Source organism: Amborella trichopoda, chromosome 10 (genome assembly GCF_054954075.1).
Source record: "Amborella trichopoda isolate Santa Cruz 75 chromosome 10, AtrichopodaSantaCruz75HAP2 v2.0, whole genome shotgun sequence".
Classification (NCBI taxonomy): Eukaryota; Viridiplantae; Streptophyta; class Magnoliopsida; order Amborellales; family Amborellaceae; genus Amborella; species Amborella trichopoda.
The window spans coordinates 17802845-17824707 of record NC_142345.1 but is presented as its reverse complement, the minus strand read 5'-3'; the positions used below and the strand labels follow the sequence as shown (position 1 = coordinate 17824707).

The window sequence follows — 21863 nt, the reverse complement described above, 5'->3', positions numbered from 1 at the left end:
CATTTTACTCTTAGTCATCGTTTTATTCTTGTCAGCAATAGGAAATTGTCTTCTGGTTCTTTGCTAAACACACCCATCATGACTTGGGATGAAGTCTTCACAACTCCAGTTACATTCTCGCGTACTTGTTGAAAGTCTTCTGCTCTATGTGATTGTTTTATATGAGATATGGATTGGTAGAATTGTGATTCAATTTCGTTTTTTGGTGATTTAGCCTTTAATTTCTATTTTTGTTTTGGTGGATTTGATTTTTGTCCGGCAGCATTATTTTTAATCTGAAATATATGCTCACCCTAAACTCTTTGTCTCCTCGAATTCACAGGCCATATTGGAACCACTTACTTGCGTAGGATATCATATCCTCCTCAAATGAGCTCAATTTTTTTTTTGTTGGGGGCAAATAAAAGAGACTCAGTTGCTAGTGATCAACCTCCTACCAGAAGGATATATATTCTGCATCTCAATTCTTAGAATGAGCAAATGGGTGCCACCGAACCCCTACTTCTTGGGAGTGATATAGCATTTTTGATCATCATGTTAGTATTTATTATATGGATGAGTGGCAAGACAAGAAGTGATAGAATTCAAAATGAATACCTTTGGGAAAATTTAGGTGTGGCACCAATATGCAATAAGATGAGAGAGAGTAGACTTAGATGGGCTGGCCATGTGTGGCGCAGATCTAGTACAACACCTATTGGGAGGTGTGAGTTAGTTCAAGTGGAAGGCTCAAGAAGAGCAAGGGATATGCCCAAAAGGACATGGTTGGAAGTAGTGGGAGAGGATATGAGGACTTATGGCCTTACTAAGGTATGAGTGTTAATAGAGCAGAATAGTAGAGCAAGATTTGTCTAGCCGACCTCAATTAGTTGGGACAAGGCTTTGACAATGATGATGATATTAAATACTTCATCTTCTGCGATCTTGTAAAACTTTGTTAACAATGCTACCTACTGTGTGTTTTTGCAAGGTAAATGTGAGCGTAGCAACTAGCAACCACTCTATAATGGATGCTTGTGTCCTTTATTGGTTTATTTAAGTTCATAGACTGCAGCGATCTTGCTTCATAGGAGTATCACATGGCATTTCTCCGAGCACTGAATTTCATATAAGAATAACTATTGTTTCTTTGGAGAGAATATTCCCTTTGTCATATCTAGCTTCTTCCTACCAATAAAAAGAAAGAATGGGAATAAACCTAATCTCTTGTGTTCTAAGGAATTATTCCAGTATTCATCAATCTTTGGATCTCAAACCTGTGATGCAAGTTCCCCGTTCAGCTATGCAACATTCTAGAATTGTCCTCAGTAGTGAAATGTGACCTATATACAATCGGTAATACATTGCTTAAAATAGTGCTCTTGATGAATAAATATAATTGGACACTGCTGGAATGACCATTTTCCTCTAAATTTCTTAAACCTTGTTGAAAACTATTGTTTGAGGCATTAAGTTCATAGACTATTTATAGTTTATTCAAACTTCTTCATGCTGCTGGTTCTATACAAAATGATACTAAGTTGAGAAAAACAATGGTTGTAGCAACTATAAAGACATGCTTGACAATATAAACAAAGGCCTCCTTAGAATCTATCTGTGCTCCATTTATACCTTTGTGACAAGGTAACATTTTAATATTGCTTCTCTTCCATTAGCTAGATAGCTCATTTTTAGGTTCACTTGCTCATCACTAAGCGCCATAATCGTATCGTAAGCAAATTCTTCTCAAGTGTTGTTAGCTTTAAATTTGAGACTGAAAGGCTGATATACTAATTTTTTCCTTGATTGTTGAGTTGAGGGGCTACTTCTTTATAGGAAATTATGCTTTCATCAAGTTGAAGCCCATGCTTTCTGATTGTAATATGGAGAATTCATATGGTTTAGTAGTCATACAACATTGTCAAAGATCTCCTTGGAAACTATGCATTTTCCTTTATTTGTCCTTTTAGAACTATATGAGATATTAATCTCTCCACTTTTACATCAGGTAGATATCTCTCTTTGAAATCCTCGTGTAGGTAGCTAAGTGCTTACTCTGAGGCAGCAATGTAAGGTCCTAACTAGAAATCTCCTTGAGTATTGATGTTCGAAACTTCTATTTTTATTTTTTGAAAATGGTGACATAATAGCCGCATTCCGAGAAGCAACCCTACAAAGGCATAAATGTACATGGATTTAGAGTGAGTCCGCCTTGTACTATAGCAATATGTGCGTGTGACTTGCTCTTTGGGGGGTGGGGAACCTATAATCCACAATCCGGGACCATCATTATCATCATACAAGCTTTATCCCAATTATTTGGGGTGGGCTACATGAATCCTGTTATGCTATTCTACTCTATCAAGGGGTATACCTTCAGTTTGGCCATAAATCACCATATCTCTTCTCACTACTTTCATCCATGTCTTTTTAGGCCTTCCCCTTGCCCTTTTAGAGCTTTCCACTTAAACCAATTTGTCTCTCCTAACCGAGGCTGTATGAGGTATATATTGTACATGACCAGTCCACTTGAGTCTACTTTCCCTCATTTTATCGCTTATTTGACCAAATCTTTTTTTGATTTTGAATTCCTACAATCTCTTGGTGAGAGAAGAGGAACTTCTAGTCAAAATACATGATGATATTTGGCTGGTCTTATCCTAGGTTGACTAGAAGTGGATATGGGTCAAATAATCAGGGGATAAGGTTCCTGGATTCCTCCTTAGATCATGATGGCTGATTTTTAGTGTGGATGATTCAAATTATTTTTCTCTCTCGTCACAAATTTCTTAGGGTCTTATGGCCAAGTGGAGTTCTAATTTAGATGGGCAAACCAGGAAACCTTGAAAGCCATAAATGGAGGGTAGCCCTCTTCATTCTAACCATTTGACTTCTCTGCCACTGCCTCTCTCTGCCACTCCCTCTCTCTCATCTCTCTCTGGTCTCAAAGGGCATGGCATGTCCACCCAAAGGCAAGAAGAGAGTGGCAAGCCCAACCCTAGAGAGACAAAAGGGAGGTCGTGGCGTGCCCTAAGGGCCTTATCAGGTAATGGAAAATCCTAGATCTAACCTCAAATTTGAAAAGGGTTTTGCTAAAGGAACTTCCCGACTCAAAGAATTCACCAGGGCCAATAGGATCAGAATGTGCCATCTATCAAGTAATTGGGTGTGGGGTATATCAAATCCTAAGCGGGGGACCCTAGGAAAAGTCTAGCAAGTCTTCCATAATATTTTTGTTTATTTTTCAGTCAATATTGCTTGGTTTATTGGTATTTCTAAGAACATTATTTGTATTATAATTGAAAGTTAAAGTTTTTGTCCCTTGGATTGAGTTGTATTTATTTTGCAGTAAAAGGAAAGATCCTAGGTTGTATATAGTGCTAATTTCCCTATTTACAATATGGTTTTGTGGCACTTGTTATTGGAATACAGTTACATTAATGAAGAACAGAGAAATTTTTTGATTTTATTCCGTAGAATTCCACATGGCCACGTCTTTCACTAACAGAGTTGAAATGCTACTTAGAATGATCAGTACTTATCAAGGCATATAGATGACACATATAACGATGAGCTGTAAAATTGAATCATAATAACCGAAAACTAATGGCTGGGTCAATAATGGCCTAAGATTATCATGCATTACACAAATGAGGATGCACTGCAGAAACTGAATCATAAAAAGCAAAAGACCGATGGATGGTTCAGGAATGATATGTGTTTATCATTCCTTGCATCAGGTTGTGGAGGATCATTCTTAATGTTTTCTCTAGATGAAGAGGGGGAGAAAGAAGATGGTCGATACATCTTGAGTAGGTCCATGTTGGAGAAGATGGTGTTATCATCAAATTTCTAGATACCAATTGGGTGCGCTTATTAATATCAGCCGATCATTCTATGGGCTATATTTCTCCCACAGGCCCACAGGTCCCTCGATGGTGGCCACTTGAGGTTTGCCACCTGTAAGGATCCTGAGTGAGGCACCTTCTAACCATTTTGCTCCAAGATAGTCCCACCTGGTGCCTTCCTATTAGCATTATAATACATTGCATTTGTATTGCACATGTGGCGTAGTGGTAATATTGGATATTTTTATGTCTATTATCCAAATAATGTGACCACTGTACACTGTAATTCTCATGTACATGGAGGGTATAAGAGTGAAGTACTCTTAACCCTAATACATATAATATCATTAGATTGGGTCAACAGAGTGGTTGGATGACCAGCACATGTTTCAAAAGAATGATAGATGGTTGGACAACTAGACTTCTTCTCCATTCCTAATATCTCACTTTAGCATCTTCTTCTTCATTTTGATGACATTTTCACAAGATATTAGAACTGAAGATCTAGATCTCAAGGTTGACCCATTCCAGCTCCTTGTAAGCATCTTGCAAATCCCATTCTTCGTCCTTTTCCTCTCCTTTTCTCCATTCTTCTCCCTCTCTTCCTTTGTCTATAAATATCTCTTACCCCTTCCCTCTCTCTAGATCCTCACTGTCCGAAATGTTGTGGTTTCTGAAACCAAAGCCCTGATCCCATATCTAACTTATTCACATTCCAAGTCCAGAAATGATCTCCATAAATCATGTGGATAGCATAACTACTCAAAACCTTAGAAATTTCCCCTCTCCCTTGCTATTGCTTCAACCGTCATTCAAAGAAAGGGGTCTTTCTTTTATTCATCTCCAATCGTCCATCCTCATACCTTGAAAAAAAGAAGAAACAATCAATTCTATCTTCACGTGAATCTCCGTATTAGGGGGAAGGTTCTTCACGTGCCCCTCAAAAAAAAAAAAAAAAAAAAAAAAATCTTTGTAGATTCTTTTTCCAAAAAAAAAGAAAAAAAAAGTTTGCTTTCATTCTCATGTGAAGTAACATTTACTTGATCTGCTCATCGCAGTTCAAATCAAAACGGGGGCATCCTTTTTCTTTCTGTTATACTTTTCCTGATGCCGGATCTTGTTCGTCTTCCTATATCCTTTTTCAGATTACTGAACTTGATTCCTCAAATTTTCTCCCGTGGAAAACACCAAATATCCCCTTCATTTGCGGTAGTGGTTTAAAAAACGGATCGGTGCCCCGGATCGGGCACTCCAAAAACCCATCTAGATCGGTGAATTGACGATCCAGATCGGGAATCGGCCGAATCAGTCGGATTCAACCTTAAAACAAATCCAAAAAAATTATTAAATTCATTATAAGTATTGTTTTTTAGGAATCCAATAAGAAATGGGAGTACTCCATTAAGAACTTTCATTTTTTTACATCAATATGCTAATATTGAGATGTTCTTTCCCGGCATGAACTACTGTTAACCATTACATTTATATTACACAAAAGGAGAAGCATAGAATTATCATGAATGAAGTATATCATCATACATGGACTTCATAAAGCATCAATTTGTAAAATACAACCCAATAATAAAATGAAAGACGACGTCGTTCTTCATCTTGGTCACCTTAGTGCCATTGATTGAATTCGCATGACAATTCATTGACTCAATCTAGGAACGAATCATCAAAATTAATGGGCACCTGACCATACCCAAATCCCTGAGTGTTAGTGTTTTGTTGCGCTCCTAATAAAAAATCCTCGAAGCTTGTCCATCCTTCAAGCTCACTTACACTGTCGTATTGTTGGGAACAATTTGGTTGGGATAGGGTGGCCTCAAAATCATCATCTCTCTCATTTTCCCTTATACCGCCTTCCCACTCTCCCTCATTAGGTCCAATCCACCAACATCTCCGACGAATTGTGGATATGTTGGTGGGCTGCTTCTTCTTGCATGCTGCTCATCAGCTTCATCATGATCTTTCTCACTGATAGCTTTAATGAATGCTCTCTTGTGAAATACTAGCTCCTCTTTCTCTACTACCCATTCTTCTGCACAAGGAACGATTCTTTTGCACAAGGAACACTCTCTTGTGCAACACAACAGAAGAATGGGTAGTAGAGGAAGAGGAGCCAGTGTTGCACAAGAGAGCATTCCTTGTGCAACACAACAAAAGAATGGGTAGTAGAGGAAGAGGAGTCAGTGTTGCACAAGAGAGCATTCTTTGAGGCTATCCGTGAGGAAGATCATGATGAAAGTGATGAGCAACATGAAAGAGAAAGAGCCCGCCAACATATCCACAATTCGTGGAAGATATCGGTGCTATTGCACCTAATGAGGGAGAGTGGGAAGGGGGTATAAGGGAAAATGAGAGAGATGATGATTCTGAGGCCACCCTATCCCAACCAAATTATTCCCAACAGCAAGAGGGTAGGGACGAGCACGACGGTGTAGGTGAGCATGAAGGATGGACAAGCTTCGTGGATTAGGAGTGCAACAAAATATTAACACTCGGGGATTTGGGTATAGTCAGGTACCCATTAATTTGGATGATTCGTTCCTAGATCGAGTCAATGAATTGTCACGCGAATTCAATCAATGGCACTAGCGTGTCCAAGATGAAGAACAACGTCGTCTTTCATTTATTATTAGGTCGTATTTTACGAATTGTACGCTTTATTATAGTCCATGTATGATGATATACTTCATTCATGATAATTCTATGCTTCTTCTTTTGTGTAATATAAATTTGATGGTTAACAGTAGTTCATGCGGGGAAAGAACATCTCAACATTCGCATATTGATGCAAAAAAATGAAAGTTCTTAATGGAGTACCTCCATTTCTTATTGGATTCCTAGAAAACAACATTTATAATGAATTTTAATAATTTTTTTGAATTTTTTTTTAAGGTTGAATCCGACCGATTCGGCCGATTCCCAATCCGGATCACCGATATGGATGGGTTTTTGGAGTGCTCGATTCGGGGCACCGATCCGTTTTTTAAACCACTGGTCCACACTATCATCTCTTGGATTACCTTATTTTATCTCAAGAATTTTTGCTTGATTCTGTGACATGGTGAAGGATTTGCGGGACACTTCATTTTTCATACTCCCAATCATCTACTGCACGCATGCTTGAACTGAATGGCGTTATAGCAAATTTGGTGAGATTTCATCTGTTATTGATTTCTTGAACAAGATTATGATTCTGTCCGATCAACTGGCAACCATTGAATAGCCAATTTTTTATCAAGACAAATTTATGTTCACATTGGCTAGTTTAGGAAAATAATATAAAACATTTGTTGCTTTGATTATGACTGATTCCTACAGTAGTATTTGTTGAGTTGCGCTCTTTACTTCTGCAACTTTAATCAAAGCTCATGTCTCCAAATGAACATTTGAAGGAAACGACCTGCAATGAAGGGACACATTGTCTAGAATGACTCCGATGCATTGGTCCTGGATGTGGTCGAGGGAAAGGGAGGAACAGCTTCAGCAATCCTTGTTGCAATGCTAATGCTAATCATGGATTTCTTCTTGCGCCACTATCCACAAATCAGGTTGTGACCAGCCCATCTCCCTCTTTCATATGCCAACTTTATGGGGAAAAAAATCATTGGTAGCCAAATGTTGCTGTAGTTTTGATTTCACCTTTAACATACCTAACTCCATTTCTTGAAACGAGGCACCTCCGTCGCCTCAGTTTTCAGCATGCTGCCCTCAGTTATCGCAGGCCACAAAGCAGCATGCTGCCCTCAATCATGCCTTCTCCAATTTGAACATCAACCAGCCGGAATGATAGATCATGATTTTCAGACTTCGTGGAACCTCTTGTCTCTTCCACTAGTTTTTCTTTTGGCCTCTCTTGATTCCCACGCACATCATTAGGTTAAGTGTTCAGCGAGGAAAGAAGGTGCCATTGAAGATCCTGACCATGCTAACTAATCTAAGGAAAATGACCATCCAACAGCATGAAGCTTAGTTCAAGGCAAGTATTCTTGCATGAAATGTTTTTCCTAGGCTCAGGTTTTTATTCTCAATCATTGCATTCTTCCTCTGATTTGAAAATTTCATATGAAAATGAGAGAATTTTCCATCCTATTTGAATAGCTTGTTTCATATCACACTTGCTAAGATTTTCTTATTTTGAAACTAGTGACACCTTGAGTGTACGAAACAATATACAGCACAATTGTTGGGTTTGGGATCAAGAATGGTTCAGGGATTAGGGGCAGGACCCATTTGTGCGAAGCTACACTGAAGATCCCTATGCTTGGGATCAATGTCCATACAGCCTTAAATGTAGGGATCATGGTCCATGTGTGTTGGGGTTTGAGCTTCTCTGTTAGATGGGATCGAGTATTTAATTATATAAGGGTGCGAGATCCTATATATTGAAAGCAAAGTTCCTAAGGGCAATTTTTTGAGTTTCTCAACTCAAGGAGCGCAATAGAAAAAAATGGTCCAACATATTATGGAGCGAGGGATAACTTTTATAGGAGCGAGCTCCATTTACTTAGAACACGAGATCCTTGTGTAAGTGTGAATAGTGATTGGTGGCCTTACAATGTAGTTCCCATCGTTGTTGATTAATAATATGTAGGATTAATCTTCTATTAAATAAATAAGAAACTTTAAACTACGGAAAAAGTTTATATAAGGTTGCAACCTTAAAATGTAGAACTACGGATGCACCTCAAAAATCCATTGGAAAAGGTTGTTTTAATGTTGAAAAACCCTCTGATTGATCATCTCGACATCGAGAAGTATGACTATGAAAAATAAATGGATTTTGAGTCTCAAAAATGCTGCATCTTACAACATATTATCTAGACCGTCCATTTTCAATATTTTCATATGTTTATAGATCTACTTGATTTTAACTATTTTTGGAGTTTAAAATTTTATAATTAGATATAATAATAGATTTTGAGATAATCCTAAATATATTTTACATCAAAATTGTATGTTATGATAAAATTTGAAGGTGCACCTTAATTGGATTGTTTACGGTTGCAACCTTATGGAAACCACACCCTTAAACTACTACATTGTTCATTACATTAATATAATAGATAAATCAATTCATTAAATAGATTATGACATTTATAGCTTCTAATGCAAAATTTATTGCACAAACTTTTTCTCTAAATGGCTATATGTAAGAAAATATAACCCAAAACTATATATGCATGGAATAATTTATTGACGTAAAATGTTGTGTGAGGTGTAAAATTATCATAAAATATTAATTGGGTGTGTGTGTGTGTGTGTGAAACCTATATGTGTAAGGTGCAAAATTATCATAAGATATTAAATTCTTGGGGCGGGGGGGAGAGAGAGAGAGAAACTATAGCCTTGCAATCTACTCTTCAATATCAAGCTTTTACAACCACATGAAGGGAGGGAGAGCAACGTCCAAAAGTATGGCCTTGCAGTCTACATTTCAATATCAAGCTTTTACAACCACTAGAAGGGGTGTAGAGAGAGAGATGTCCAAAAGTGTACTCCAGCCCTTACAATGACAAGATTAGGGGTGGCAATGGGCTGGTCGGCCTGGCTTAAGTTACTAGGGCCTGGCTGGGCTTGGGCCAAGGACAGCTCAGCCCGACCCTCTTTTTCTTTGTGTTTTTGGTTTACCCTTTTTAATCTTATTTAACCCAGCTCAGCTAGACCCGGCTTGGCTCTGATAGGCTAGGGTCGGGCTTGGGCCAGTTTTTGGCCTGGTCAGGGCCAGGTCAGGCCTGGGCCAGCCCTTTAGGTAATAGCGGCTGAGGGCTGTCCCGGCCCATTTCTAGTCCTACAGAAGATGAGAGATACAATTTCTCTTACAATCACATCATGAGAGAGAATGATACAATTTTTTAAGCAACACACTATTTTTCTAATTTTCTAGTGCTCCTCTGAGCATCATGGAGCCTTTGTGTCACCGCTATGGATGATGGAGACAGGCCTTGACTTAGAGGAGCTGTGCTTTGGGTTGATTGTGCAGCAGAGGGGGTTCGCAAATCTCCTTGCAAGAGAGAAGTTCCCTAAGGAATGTTAGACCTCGGGATTGTAAGGGAAGCAGGTGGACGATCACTGTCATCGACATCTATCTTTGCTTCTAATTCTATCAATGTTCAAGATGTCGTAGGCAGCCTAGGCGGTTTGGGCTCTGGGCCACCTAGGAGCTAAGACCGGTGCTCAGGCCCAAAGGCAGCCAGTGTTGTTTTTTTTAAAAGTTGTATCCCCCACACCTCCCCCCATTTTATTGTATATAGAATTGTCTTTTTTTTCTTTTTTTTGGGAAATTATCAAAAATATATCTTAATTTTTAGCTTATTAGAAAAAAGCCTTATATTTTCCTAAACCTCGTCCATCCCCTTTTTGTTCACTTTTCAATTTTTTTTTTACCAAAATAGCTTTCACGGTAGTTGTATGACCGTGAAGGCATCACGGTATATTCCGTCACGGTACTTAAAATATCGTGATGACGACATGGTGTATCACGGTACATAAAATACCATTATGGTCTTCATCCAACTATCCATCCACCCAGAGCAAGAAAGAAGTGAGAGAGAAGAGTTAGAAATCTGAGGAGCCAATTGCGTCGCTCCATTGCCGGGCATTTCTCAAGTACAGCGAGCACCCTCTGATAAGGCCGCCCGCCCACTTGAAGCTCCAGGGAAGCCAGGGACAATAAACCTAATGAGGAAAACCCTTTTCTTTTTTATTTTTTTTCCCATCCTCATTCCCAAAACCATAGTGAGGCAGGTGATGATTTCTAGAGGAGGAGGGGACTCTTCAAGAAGGCGCACGTGCTCTTTGTGTTGTGCGATGCGCAGGTCGGTGTCATCATCTTCTCCGTCACTGACAATCTCTTTCGAAAGAAGAGAGAGAGAGGGGTTAGACAATAACGGTATTTTATATACCGTGATACACCTTCCGGTCATCACGGTATTTTAAGTACCATGATACCTTTAATGGTTATCACGGTATTTTAAGTATCATGATGCCTCAAAACATTAAACATCACGGTACTTAGTAAATCATGTTGCCTTCACGGTCATACGACTACTGTGAAGGCTATTTTGATCAACAAAATGCGAAAAGTGAATAAAATGGGTGTCGACGAGGTTTAGAAAAGTATAGCGTTTTTCTAATAAGCCAAAAATTAAGGTATATTTATGATAATTTCCCTTTTTTATTTAATAAGTTTTGTATATAATAAACTGTTAAGATGAAGGAAGCACAGATCAGTTTTGTATATAATAAACTGTTAAGATGAAGGAAGCACAGATCAAACATAAACTTTTACGACTTTAGATTGTAAATGAAATAATTATAACTCAAAAGCAACATTAAAAGATAAAATCAATTCGAGATGTCCTTTAAATCTCACGAATCACAAGTCACTCACAAATTACAAAAGTTTCAAAAGTCATTAGAAAAAAGTCACATCTGACCAACAAAGGCCATAAACTATAAAAACTCTTCTTCACCCCACAGATATGATGAACTCAATTATGAGCTTGAGTTTCATCATCACGAGCAACACGAGGTCGACATCTGGCATGAAGTCCACCTGAATCTGATGATGATGCCAAGTCATCATCATCAGAGTCTTCCTCCTCCTCCACATAGAAACCTCCTTACCTTGTCTTCTGTGAGTTTGCATCCTCCTCTTCCTCCATGATCATCGTCCTCGTCCTTGTCTGCACCTTCTTCTTCCCCTTCCCCTTTCCCTTTTCCTAGGTCACTTCCTTCCCCTTCCTATGTATTTGGGATCTAGTAGCTCTCATAGGGCTCTATGCCAAACCAGTCGCCTCTTACACTCGGGTCCATGTCAAGCTCTCTCCCTTGAATACATGCTCATACCCAACATTGGGCTTGACCAACCACTCGCTTGTTGGATCTAACTCTTTCACAAGTATGGGATCTTCAATTTGAAACCAGTCTAGATGGTGCTCCTTTAGCTTTTGATTGTACTGAACGAAAACAAGGTCGTTTAGTCTCTTCTGCTCGAGTTTATTTCTCTTCTTTGTATGTATCTGTTTCATAGTTTACCATTTCCATATTACAATGCTTTACCTTAAAAAAAAATATCGATAAAGTTATTGTCGTAAATCGATAGGAGATGAGGTTGAGGATAAATAGAATATTCACCATCTCGAAGGTGCTGAAGTTGCAGTTGCAGTTGCAGTCGGACGATGTACAAGTCAAGTTCAATATCCATTGTGCCATCTTTTGCATGTTGGGGGCAGTTTTTCCATGGTTGGCCTACCAAGAGGCTATTATACATTTAACAATAAAAATAAGTAGATTACATTTATCTATGTAAATTTAAAATTTAGAAAATTGAAATGATAAATGCATCTTCAACTTACATGGATATATCTTTGTCATTTGTTTGATTGCGAAGTCCATCCCAATGGTCCCCATTGAATAACTGTATAAGTCAAGTTCCGTGGACAGTTTGTCTTGGACATCAGAGTCAGTGTAGAGCCTTACTTTGCACTTATTGAATGCGACCATGATAGAATCCCTTCTCTCTATCTCAGGATCAGAATAGAAATAAATAGAGTTGAGAAAACACCCTGCCAAGTGTAGGGGTCTCAGGTCTCTCCAACTGCAGATCCCACTTGCCATGAACAATTTTCAAGATAGGGCCAAATCCTTTTTCACCTTGCTTCAAGTTATGCTTGATTTCTTCTCTAGCAACGTCCATTGCTTTCAAAATATGCCCATTGCTGGTTGCCTTTTGCTATCAACAAGGTGAAGCAACTTTCACAAGTGGCCTAAAAATATCAAGGCAAAACTGAACTCCACTCCAAAACTTGTTTGACATAACAATGTTATAGACCCTTTTTCCCTTGACCTCCATAGACCACTTGCTCCCCTTCCATGCTTCAGATACAAACATGGTTCAGAGTTTGTCCTTTTGTTTATTCAACGAATCTAGAGACAAGAATAAGGTGGCAAACCTGGTGACCCCTAGCCTCACTATGTCAGTCCCACCTGTAAATTCCCTCATCATCGCCAAAACATGAGTGGCTATAAATGAAAACTGTTATGGCTTTGGCTTTGTTTAGCATCTCATGCATTGATTTCTTTTCACCAATCTTTCAAGCATGAGATCTATACAGTGAGCCGCACAAGGCATTCAAAAAATGTGCGGCTTCGAAATCTCCAATAATCTCGCAGCTGCCATATTGGCCCTAGCCATATGTGTGATGACCTGCACGACATTTGCTGCCCCTACCTCTTCAATGCACTGATTCACAACACCATATATGAAGGGCGCATCATGAATCTTATCAGATGTGTCAATGGACTTCAACAAAACAGTTCCCATGGGAAATTAACTAATAAGTTCATGGCGCTAATAGACGTCCTATCAGTCCACATATTTGTCATAATAGTAACCCCCACATCTGCTCCAAGCATCCTTGTGGATCTTGAGGTAGTCGTGTGTTAATTCCACCTCTTTCCTCAACAAAGATCCGTTGAGCTCGTAAGGTGTAGGAGGCCTATATCCTGGGCCAAACTGCCCCACTGTATCAAACATAACAATGAAGCTCTTTAAAGTGACAGTGTTAAATGGTAGAACCCCTTGAAAGTACCATCAAACCACATATTGATTCACCCTTCCTCTCTCCTGCTTCTTTTGAGTACTATCTAAAATACTCTATATCAGTTCCCTTTCGCGAACCACCACATCGGGATCAGGATGCTTGAAAAATATATTAAGAGGCCCTCTTGTTTGAGGTCTCTTATGCCCAATGGTAACAGGTCTACTTATGGAGCCTCCTTCCTCTTTATCTTCATCATATTCAGGTATGCCATGGATGTTTATAGAGGTCCTCACGTCTTCATGTCCCTTCTTGACCTGTTGTTTCTTCTTTTGGACCCCTTCTATGTTATCCAGCATCTCTTTCCTGACCTCTGCAAGGACTTGAGTACATGATGTCGCATCCCCTTTTATGCCGGCCAAATGTTTTTTCAATCTATTAATGTCAGCGTTGTACTCACTTGTGCAAAACTTCCAATCTACTCTATTCTTGTTACTAGGGTTGGGACAATATCCATATTTCCAACATGTATCACTTTGTTTACTTGAAGCCGAGTAAGGCATTTCACCTACAACCTTTATATATCAAGTATCAATGTATTACCTAAGCCTGAAAATTACACAAAAACAACAATGTCAAACTAGAAAAAATTAGAAAATGGTCATCTAAAAAATTATAAATAGGAAATGAAGCAAAAAAAGTATATACATTAACCATTTAATATATTGAGTTCTTATTAAGCCAAAAAATAAATCTAGGCAAAATCGGAAAAACATATTACACATTGTTAAATATTAAGCAATTAGTTTATAATAAAAAATTATGGTTTATGAATTATACAAGTAAATTCATGTAAAGAATAACAAAATGTGAAAATAATAATCCAAATAGACAATAACATATCAAATCCATATCACAAAGTATCAAAAAAAAAATAATACAAATAGCAAAGAATAACATCATTAGACATTGTGGAAACAAAAATACGTAACCTAATAAAAACTATATAAATATACCAACCTTCTTGAATTGGATTCAATATCGAACCAAACCGAAATTTTTGGGTTCCCAAATCTCCTCTTTTACAACCACTATAAGGCTCAAAAAGATTGGGGATGAATATCCTTTAATATTGTGACCATTCAAGGAGGTCGATAAAACTTTCAATCCCTCAACAAGTCTTCAAATCTAGTTTTTTCAAGTTGTTTCTCACTCTACACCTCACTAAAAAAGTTATTGGGAGTAAGAATGGCTCCCTAAACCCTTTTTCCCCCTTTTAACGGGGTAAAATTATATATTTTGCCCTTTCCCAAAAAGAATTTTCCGCTAAGGTTCTAGACGCTGCCTAAGCACTTGCCTTTTACACTGCCTTGGCGGGCACCTAGGAAAATGTCGCCTATTGAACAACTAGGCGTTTTTTTAAAATGCCGCCTTGGCGGCTGAGTGGCCGAATTTTCGTTCATTTGATTCTAATCGAATCATCCATATCGTTCTCGAGGTGGTCATCCTCAAGGTGAGCATCCCAATTCTTGTACTTGTTCTCATAGTTTGCCCGCAATCTACTCAACGTTTTTTCATTATAATGAACATAAACTAATGACTCAGATCGATTTGAGTTTAATTGGTTCCTTTTCGTACTGTGGATGTAGCTGTAAGTGCTTCGACATCTTTCTGCACAGGATGAATTAACATTTTGAGACAACCACCTATATATAGGTCCCACCATGAACCTACTGACATCGTGCCCCTATCAGCTATTGACACTGGGAGGGAGAACCCCTCTATTACCAACAAAATCGCTAAACTGTTGTCGCACTTTAGCTTGTTCTTTGTCATCCAAAATCAACATATCAAGAGCTTTATGGTCACAAGATGATATCTCTTTGTCATGATGGGGCTTCACTCTCGTCTCCCCTCCAGGCATGGGTATAGACAACCACTCTTGAGAGTAATACTTGGGACTTTAAAGAAATGCCAAACAATGTGTGGAAGATTTGCCCGGTCCCTCCATTGGGCCACAACTAAGGCTCTCACTCTTTGGTATAACTTGGTCATACGGGCTCACAACTATCTCACGCAACATAATATCCCTTCTCTCATGCATCGCCCACAATAGCCTTGTCGCTCTTTGCAAACTTTATCATCTTCCATATTGGCTTTGTGAACTGCAAGATTTTCTTGTTGATTGACCAAAAACCATCATCCATTGTTACTTTGCGAACTTCAACTTTGGTCCATACTGGGCCACTGCTACAAACATAGCTTGGAAGCTCTTCAAGCAATTGACATTGAAAGAAATGCCCTTTTGGTAGAGCTGTATGGGTTGGGTATGTATTGACATAACCAACCTATATCCTACTTCTTGAAGTGATATTCTATCGTTATTTGTTTATGATTTCTTGCTATGGCCACAAGATCCGGGTAACAAAGCAATCCATGGCCCCCTTCGTGTGAGGCTTCTTCCATCCAAACCCCTCTTGTCTACTCACTCGAGTTGAGCCTACCTTGGACTCCCCTTCATAATAATCATCCTCATACACATTTACCAACCTAGTAATCTCCTCTAATTTCCCTTCTAACTTCTGCTGGTGCCTTCTTTCATGGTGCTATCACCTTTGATACCATCCAAATGTTTTTTTACGTGATGTATTTCGGCCATATAACTATTTCCATAAAATTAAGTTGAACCTTATTTTTAGCTTTGACATTGAGCAAAAATGCATATTCAATCTAGATCATTATGTTTATTTGATCCAAAAGATGACACTGCATCAAATAGCAGTAAGCAAATTCAAAAGTTGAAACACCAAACACAAAATCAATAAAAGCCCCAATTCTTGAAACCCAATCACAGAGAATTTGGATTAATGAGTTTTGGTTGTAAAAACACATTTCCTAACTCCTTTTAAAGTTCCACAATCTATCAAAAGCAACCCTCTTTGATTTTTTTGAATTTCTCTTTGTTATCTAAAAGAAATTTTGACCCGAAAGATTGCTTGAAATGAGAGTTTTGGGGGAGATTTTTTTCTCTTAAATCTTTTTGGCAAAGGGTTTGGGGGGTTAGAATCCCCTCAAAACCGTTTACGGCATTTGGTGGGGGAAAAATGATGCAATTCCCCCTTCCTATGGCCATTTTTGCAACCTGTTAGGGGCTCAGGGAAGGTTGCCTAGGCCCTAGGTGCCTATATGCCCTGCCTGCTTGATAATGCTCCACCCAAGGAAACCCTCAATGCTAGGCAAGATATTAATGACCTCTTGGTACCTCAAGATGGCTAAGCAACTGCCTTTTAGTACCTTGGCTTACACATTCGAACCTTCTTTAACGAAAGGTCAGCCATCTCATTTGCATCACACAATCAATGTGAAAAGGAGAGAGGTCTATCCAGGCACAAACCTCCAGAATTTTGATAATACATGGCCCGCTCTCCAAGGTGGCAGCAACTACGTGATGACATTGAGGCAGTCCTCAATGTCCAAGCAGCAATCCCTGCTGGAGATGATGCACACCGTAGTGAGTAGGGCTCTTTCTTCAGCCATTGTTGTATTCCTCAAATCAAACGAAACCTCTCAAAAACATCATTGTCTTCTGTAGGTGATTCTGGATTTGTCCGTGCACCCTAGAGATCCTGGTTATCACAAGAGAATCCATCAAAATTGAGCTTAATTTACCCAAAATACTGTCGACACAGTTATAATATGGGCTCAGGATATATGCTACTTAGAACATATTATGAACTTTGATTTTAATGAGCCAAAAGCAAATGGTGAGACTTTGCATCCTGGCTTGTCATCCGCATTGAGTGCTGCAAATAGGATTCTTTATCCAGGTAACATGGCTCGGGCAAGGTACTCAGCACCTTGCTGTGCCCCGTAACTCAGGTGAGTCTGAGTTGACTCACCCTAGTCCTACTCAAGCTGGAAAAAATGGGCGAAAAAGTTGTGAATAGAACGGTATAAAAAATCCATTAAAAAAGGAAAAATATAAAAATCCAAAAACAAAATAAAAAAAGACATATAAAACATAAAATAGGAAAAAAATGATGCTATTAGTTTGTATAATAAGAAAAGTCTGGAAAAAGGGAAAAACCAGAAACAATAGAAAAACAATAAAAATTACATAGCATTACAGTGTGTATAAATGACTAATTATGGTTGATTTAGTAAAAATAAATCAAATTATAGTTGATTTAGTAAAAATAAGTCAAATTATGAATTTAAATTGAAAAAAATGAAGCATACCCAAAATTTCGAGCCTGATCCCCCAATCCCCTTGTCTTCACACTTGGTTCAAATTGAACCCTCAAATTCCTTTCAAAGCTTCCTCACACAATCCCAATCTAAACCCTCAATCCTATCCAGGATAGCCAAACTCTTGAAAAATTTCGATGATTTCTGAAATCTCCCAAATCCTATTTTGGTGTTCATTTTTGTGAAGATCAACCCATGGTTGGATGAAGAACACAAAAGTAGGCTTAGAGATCATTTTTCATCAAAGATTGGCCATCCATTGTGAAGAAATAACAAATTTTTGAATCGGGCAAAAACATGGTCATATTTCCTGATCTCTTAAATCCATCAAATCTTATGACGTTTTCTCAATTCTGATGTTACTAACAGATAGATTAGGCAAAAATTTGGCTCGAATTGCACGACTTAGGGTCACCAATCTTGAAAATTGAAGGGAAAAAAAGAAAAGAAAAGGAAGGGGGGGGGGGGGGGGGGGGGTGTTCCAGATTTCTACCCCCGTTTTAAAATTGAGACATTTGCAGTTGTTGGGTGAGTACTGTAGAGACTCATTCAAGTACTGTACATGGTATACATGTGTACCCTGCTCTTGGCTTGGCAGGCTGCGAAGTCTGAGTTGACTTGGGTGAGTTTTAGAATGCTGATTCTATCAAACATTCAACCAAATAATATAATATGTAATGTAAGGATCCTACAAATAGTTACAAAATGACAAAATAGTCTACTTACTGTTAAAATTAACTATCATTCAATAATGAACTTTATCGTTGTCAAAAAAATTGAAGGAACCTGAGATAGGTGAATAAGTACACATCAAGTTTCATAATGCCTGACTTGATGATTCCTATGTTGAACAAAAGTTTCATAACAGTTCTGACATTCCAAAAACAGTTCCAGCCTTTGCAGAGATGAAACCACTAATAAACTGCTAAATTGGCAACTCAAACTAGACAAAGCTTCATGTTATTATCATCAGGGCCAGATGGACCAGATGTTACAAACATGGGATCCTTCAAGTGCTAAATGATAAAACCTGAAACTATTTTTCTGGAAACAGTAGCTGCAGTTACTTCTTTTCCTATAAAATTCATTTTTGAAACTCTATCAACTTGAACTTGGTCCCAGGGTACTTCTATTTGCAAGAGAGGCAAAAACCCTGGGCATGCTTTCTTGCTGAGTTTTTGGATTGTATATCTTCTCTTCAATCCATGCTTTCTTTATACCTGGTATGATAATGACAGACCTATGGACTCCTCCCATTCGGGTAGGTTCACAGCATCATTTTTCTATAAGGAAATCCGGGATGTGTCTCCCTCTCAATCTGTGAGATCGAGGGCCTGGTTTTCCCCTGCACTACCGAAGGTCCAAATATTCATTTCGTTGGTCAGCCATTGACAATACTCTGCAGTAGACCAACTACAAAGATGTGGATTGCAAATGCTTAACAGGTGCATCCTGCCAATAGAAAGTAAAGACACTTTTGCGCCTTTTATGGCACTGTCCCATAGTTACTCACCTATGAAGTCTCCTGCTTACTCTATTTGGGGGCCAGTGGGTGACACCTGAAACCACTCAGCAATTAGTCCTGGTTTAATTCTCCCCACCCTTCCCACAGGCTGGTCTTACGCTGTGGAAACCCTCCATGTTCACTCTCATTTGGAATGTCTGGCAACGTAATAGCAGAACTTTTTAAGGTAAGGAAAGGCCTATTGTTGCAATCAAAGACAATATCATCTCGATGGTTTAAATGTGCAAAACATCAAAAAGAGTTCAAAGGCCCATAGTTGCCTTTCTAACAAAGTGGACTGTTATCTCAGTTCTTTGCAGGGAAGAACGAGCAGATTTTGTTTTTGAGTAAATTGACTATTGTATTAAAAAAAGGGAAAAGTTTATATAGAGCCGAGGCTCTAAACAATCAAATTTGAGCCTACCTCAAAAATTTCACTAGAAGAGGTTGTTTTGATGACCAAATATCTTCAAATTAATCATCTCGACATCAAGATGCATGGACACAAGAAAAAAAATTGATCGCAAGTCTTGGAAATAGTGTATTTTGTGACACATTTTTGGACCGTCAATTTTCAAGATTTTCAAGTTTTCATAGATATGTCGATCTACACTATTTTTTAAGCTTTAAACTTTATAAATAAATAATGAAAATATATTTTAAGGCTATCAGAAAGATCTTCAATATTGAAACCACATTTCTCAACACTATTTGAAGGTAGGCTCTAATTTGATTATTTAGAGCCTAGGCTCTATACAAACTGCACCCTTAATAAAATAAGGAAGTACAAAGTATTGGTAGATACAAAAACAGTCGTTTCCCCTACCAAGGTGCCTAAAGCAGAACCCGTAGCGTTCAGGAAAGCTATACAAGATCATTAGGCCCCACTAAGACCCCCTAAAAAAGGGGGAAAAAACAGAATCTGCCTTAGTGCTCTAAGGGGGGTTGAGGCTTGCTCCCTCCTTAGCTAACGCGTCTGCATCTTCGTTAGCCTCCCTATGTCTGTGTCTCCAAGCAATTTGGAGGGAAGTACACAGATGGACAATCTCAGCAAAGATGGCGTCAAGTTTGCACGGGGTGGCGGATGATCCAGAAGCCATGAGATAGTGTTTAGTAAGTCACCATCCACCATTAACTGTGTTTCCCAAGTTCGGTCGAAACGCCTAAGACCCTCAAGCAAAGCCACAGCCTCAGCATTGGTGGAATCAGACACACCGATGGGAATAGCAAAAGACGACAAAATTAGGCCTGCCGAATTCCTGAAGAGGCCGCCGATGCCGGAGGGCCAGGGTTGCCAAGGGAGCAACCATCAAAATTGAACTTGATGGTCCCTATTTCCGGTGGCCTCGAAAGGGATGCTCGAGATATCCTCATCACCCTCAGATGAAGTAATGTCTGCAGCTGTCGATGAAGGTCGGAGAAGGAGTACTTGGCGAAGCTCCTATTATTGAGAGCCCAAAAGGTGACTAGGGACCGTCGTTTCTCTGTGAGGGTAGGGATAGAGGCTGATTCACTTCTTAAAGTCCTACTATTCCTTTCAATCCAGATAACCCATAGTGTTGCAGCAATGGAGGCGATCCATAACAGTTTCCCAGAGCTATTTCAAGGGGTGCGAGTGTAAGAGGAGAATATAGGCGGAACTGACTGGGGGGTGACCTACAGCCAGCTGAAGAGCATGAGTACGTCAGTCCAAGGGGCCATTGCCACTTCACAATGTAGAAAAAGATGATGATTTGTCTCTTCGGCTTTGCAGAACATGATACCACGGTTGGGCAGAGGTACCCCTTTGTTGCAGATGATCCAGGGTTAAGGCGCTCTCTCATGGAGGGCTATCCAGGTAAAGAACTGGATTTTTGGGGTTGGGGGTAAGCAAGAACACCAAGCCTTAGCTGCAGTTGGATAGGGTGCAAGGGGATCAGGGGGAGTGGAAGTTAAGCTGTCGTAAAAGGATGAGCCTGTGAAGTCGCCTGATGGAGAAGGGGACCATACAATTTTGTCTTCTCCTGTGGATGATAAAAAAACCAAGTGGAGCTTGGACGAGAGAGTCAGGAAGTGGTTATATTCGTGATCAGCAAGGGGCCTCTTGAAACTATTCCAGCACTACCAAATTTACACTTATGAATGATTCTATGAGATGAATCTTCAAGCCTTATGATTGTGATGCAGATAGCTGACCTACATGCCTTTCTCTGAATAAATTCTATAATTAGACATGGTTGACAATCGCTCAAAATTTCTAACCATGGCGAGCAAATGTTCTCATTTATCTTTCATAACTTTTGGTGGTTGGTTTTGTCGTGTTGTACAGGGCATTATGGTGTGTTTATTTCTTCTTAGCTCATCAGCAATTGTCATCAAGCGTAAGCGCACTTCATCCGTTTCTGGATATGGAGCAGTTAGGCTTCCCACAAGCTCTAGGTTTTAACTTGGGGACTTGGATGGATCAGTCTTCTCTATTCAATACAGATGCATCAAATTGTTAACATGGAGTTCTACTTGGAACAACTTGGATTTTTGTTCTCCCGTTGGAGGAATTGCTAAAATACAGGAATCGGAGAATCAAAGAAATAGTGCACTTATTTTGGGCCCGGGGTTTCACACATGGTCTGCATCCAACCTTGAACGGTGTCTCCCATGAAAGACCAAGCTAACCAAAAACACACTTGAGTAAAAAGAAACAATGTATGCCATATTAATTTATATTACAAACGTGTTGTGACTCTCAACAAA

The 21863-nt window shown here is 39.1% G+C and overlaps 1 protein-coding gene across 2 annotated transcripts in view; it reads left to right on the top strand.

Annotated features, from left to right (window-relative positions):
• LOC105421018 (structural polyprotein) overlaps positions 1–21863 on the top strand; it is a 24582-nt gene extending 2719 nt beyond the window's left edge. Inside the window, exons 5-6 of one of the 2 annotated variants that reach the window (XR_016043043.1) lie at positions 7232–7815; positions 21442–21863. Coding sequence is in view for 1 of the 2 variants with exons in the window: in XM_020670165.2 (XP_020525824.2) it covers positions 21442–21558 (117 nt within the window). In the remaining variant the exon portion in view is untranslated. The remainder of the gene's footprint in view (positions 1–7231; positions 7816–21441) is intronic. The other variant, XM_020670165.2, reaches the window with a different exon arrangement.